Source organism: Lepisma saccharinum, chromosome 23 (assembly GCF_977018435.1).
Source record: "Lepisma saccharinum chromosome 23, izLepSacc3.1, whole genome shotgun sequence".
Lineage (NCBI taxonomy): Eukaryota > Metazoa > Arthropoda > Insecta > Zygentoma > Lepismatidae > Lepisma > Lepisma saccharinum.
The window spans coordinates 2673010-2676779 of record NC_139251.1 but is presented as its reverse complement, the minus strand read 5'-3'; the positions used below and the strand labels follow the sequence as shown (position 1 = coordinate 2676779).

Here is a 3770-nt window from a genome sequence, read left to right as displayed (position 1 = left end):
AGTCAGAAGCCTTTAGAAAATAAAACTCACTACACAGGAACAAAAATCGTGTTACAGGGTGTAATCCACACCACAGTTTATAAATGGACGAGAATGATTGATCCATCCTAGATTCTGGTAAGCTACCCATTAATTGTTCCCCAGCTTGTGTACAAAAGCAATGACAAGATACACATTTCTTCACAATGTTACACACTGTATCTCGCCCTCGCAGTATCCAGAATGTTCGTTGCAATGAGGACAACACTAACTGAGGACCAGCATGAAGATTAAGTAAATGTTCATTTTTAAATAATAAGTTAGTCAATTTGTGCTTTGCAGGTAGCAACATTGGATGTTTATGGTCCACTGTCATTCTTGCTTTGTGTAGCCTCCCTCCTACACGAATGACACCTGCCTCATCAACAAAGGGAGCCAAACACAATAACCTGCTTTTTGTTGGCAGATAAATTTTAGCTTGTAAACAATGTAACTCTGCTGAGAATTCACTTTTCTGAGCTTGTTTTACAAGAGAGGTCGTTGCTGTCATAAGGTCTTTAGTTGTCAATGCTCCTTGCCTTCTCTGATTCAGTGACTGACGAGCATTGAACACAAATATTTGGTTCCATGCCATTTTTCTCTGCATTTTAGAAAAGCTTGAATATCTGCTGATCAGATCTTCTTCTACTGTAATGTACATAACTGTAACGGCAATCTTCTTCTCTTCTTTTGTAACTTCTTCAAAAATTCGTTGCTTTTCTCATGATGATCAAACGTTGCCAATGAAGTTGCTCGTAAGAACTCTGGTCCCGCCTACCATAACTCACACTGAGCTAAGGCTGAAACACTGATACCTCTTGTAGCAAGATCTGCAGGATTTCATTTTCCCAGGATGTGTGACCATTGTTCACGACGAAAACTCTCCTGCACTTCTGCCACTGGATTTGCTACAAATGTTTTCTACCTGCTTGGTGTTGAGGATAACCAAGCAAGCACAATGGTAGAATCAGCCCACACACATGCATGCATCTTCCAATTTGTAGGATAGTGCATTGGAGATTACTACGAGCAATCGTGTCAATGAAACTTCCGCTGATAGTTCTAGCCTTGGTAGAGACATTTGCTTGATTGGAGCCACCTTAGTCTTTGCTCCTACCAACCTCATTTCAACATGACCATTGACATAAACTGAGCGAAGGTACACTACTGCACAGTATGCTTGTTGTGATGCATCACAGAAACCCACTAATTGACAAGCTATAGGATTTGCAGATACAATAGCACGTTTTATTTGTAATTGTTGCAGTACAGGAAGTTCACTACAAAAATGTAGCCACAGTTCGCATGTTTCCACGGATAATGCCTCATCCCAGCCCAACTTTTCCTTCCACAATTCTTTAATAAGTATTTTTGCTTGTATGACTGTTGGGGATAAGAAACCAAGAGGATCAATCAATTTTGCAATGTCAGATAACAATAATCTTTCGTCAATGTGTGACGTATTGGTGGTAAAGTCACAAGAAAAGTGAAGTTGTCAGTACCAGGATGCTACCTTAGACCTAACGTTTTCACAAGTTCACTGCAATGGATATCTAAAGGCACATTAGTTTCTCTCAATTCTACAGGTACTGCTGTCAACACTTGTCTCTCACTAGAGGACCATTTACGTAACTCAAAACCACCCTTTGCTAGTAACTGTATCAATTGTGACTGCAATTCGATAGCTTCTTTCACATTGCTGGCACCAGATACCAAATCGTCAACATAAAAAAAATCATTTAATAACACTGGGGCTGCTAATGGAAATGCATTCATTTCATCAATAGCTAATTGTTGAAGACACTTTGTTGCAAGATAAGGTGTACTGGATGTCGCATACGTCACCGTGAGTAGCCTATAGTCCCTTATCAATTCTTTAGGATTGTCGCGCCACACTATTCGCTTAAAGTCTGTATCTGATGGATGGATCAATATTTGTCTATACATTTTGGAAATGTCTGCACACAAAGGAATTTGATGCTTCCTGAACCTGAGTAACAATGAAAAGATATCACCTTCCAATTTTGGCCCAACTTCAAGCTTATCGTTGAGACTAATCCCTGTTGAAGTCACTGAACTGGCATCAAAAACTACACGAGGATGTATACTGGTGGAATTTGGATTGATTACAGCATGATGCGGTAAATAGAAACTATCACATGGTTTATTTTTTACTTCACTTGCAGGAACAGGCTCCATATGTCCCAAGTCTAAATATTCATGCATGAATTCTGAGTAATTCTGAAGAAAAACAGGAGACCTTGCAAACTTCCGTTCCATTTGCTGTAATCTCGCCACAGCTGTTTCACGAGAGTATCCTAAGGGAAGACTGTCATCCTTGAATGGAAGGCTCACACTGAACTTATTGTTTTCTCGAACATGTGTCACCGAAAAGTGCTCTTCACATTGTATCTCCTCTAATGTCAGATGCATTTGCCTTGGGACCTCCTCTACCTCCCAGAACTGCCGAAGAACTACAAGATGCATGAAATGATGCTACTGCCCTTACCTTGGGAAAGTCCACACTGCCACAAAGAATCCAACCAAGAACAGTACGTAGTGCAGTAGGTGTTCCCTTTGGCCCAACACGTTTGCCACTTTGCATAAGAAAAGGAAACAAATCTGCTCCAAGTAAAATGTCCACCGGTTCCATCACATAAAACCTTGGATCTGCCAACTTCAGTCCTTGAATATGTGTCCACTTCCTGAAGTCTGGTAAAGGTTCCCTGGGAATGTTTCCTGTTATTTTAGGAAGTACGATTGCCTTGTGGTGAATGTTTTTATTCTGCTATTGGGTTGGAATTGTAGATCCACTACTGCACTGCCTACACCTACGCCTGTTGCTGTAATTCAATTCACAGTGATGTCTGCCTTATGCTGACGTAAGCCTAACCTTTGCACACAGCGTGAGGTGACAAAGGAAGTCTCTGAGGCACAGTCTAAGAGCGCACGAACTGGTTGATAAACACCATCTCTTCCCTGCACATACACAACTGCAGTGGATAGCAACACTGGCTTTAGTCCCTTGTCTTCTTCTCCAGCCACATGAGAAGAAACTTCTTGGGGGGGAAGTTGTTGTTTCACTAGAGTCATTCTGCTTATAATAGTGTAACAACGTATGATGCTTTATATTGCAAACGCGGCACGCCCCTGAGTCACATACCGATGCCCTATGATGACTTTGAATGCAATTATAACACAAACCTTTTCTCTAACAAATCTCATTCTGTCCATCACCGTAAGACTCTTGAAGTCTTTGCACTTGTATAGCGCATGATGCAGTTTACATTTTTCACAGGTATCATTCGACACTGCATGATACACACCCTTGAACTGGGAGCTATTGTGAGTCGACTGCATCAATCTCTGAGCAATGAGATTTGAAGCTGATAATGCACGAGAACGCTGATCAAGAAAGTCACTCAACTCCTGAAACGTAGGCAACTCGGTTGTCTTTAATGAAAGTTCCCATTGTTGTCTAGTATCACTGTCCATTTTTTCTGTCACATGAAATACTAGGATAGGATGCCAATGTTCCATGAGAATGTCCAGCACTTGCAACACGCGAACACACTCGGTAGTTGTGTCCAGCAGGCTTCGTAAGGCTGCTGCGGATTCACGTTGCACTGTGGGCTGCGCGACTAAACGCTTGATTGTGTCCATAACAATTTCCCGTTTGTTTTGATAACGCGAATTTAGAATGTTCCACGCCTCTGCATAGTTATCATCAGTCACCGACATGGACTGGATAA

General features: G+C 41.5%; 1 protein-coding gene across 1 annotated transcript; it reads right to left on the bottom strand.

Moving 5' to 3' along the window:
* Positions 1–1527: 1527 nt before the first annotated feature.
* On the bottom strand, positions 1528–2505 carry LOC145977830 (uncharacterized). The gene has a single exon (XM_083110148.1). The coding sequence runs from the start codon at positions 2503–2505 to the stop codon at positions 1528–1530; it is 978 nt and encodes a 325-aa protein (XP_082966274.1).
* Between the last annotated feature and the right edge of the window lie 1265 nt (positions 2506–3770).

Bases quoted from the DNA above. Each gene is read 5' to 3' on its own strand.
- LOC145977830 (XM_083110148.1), bottom strand. From the start codon at position 2,505: ATGCATCTTGTAGTTCTTCGGCAGTTCTGGGAGGTAGAGGAGGTCCCA.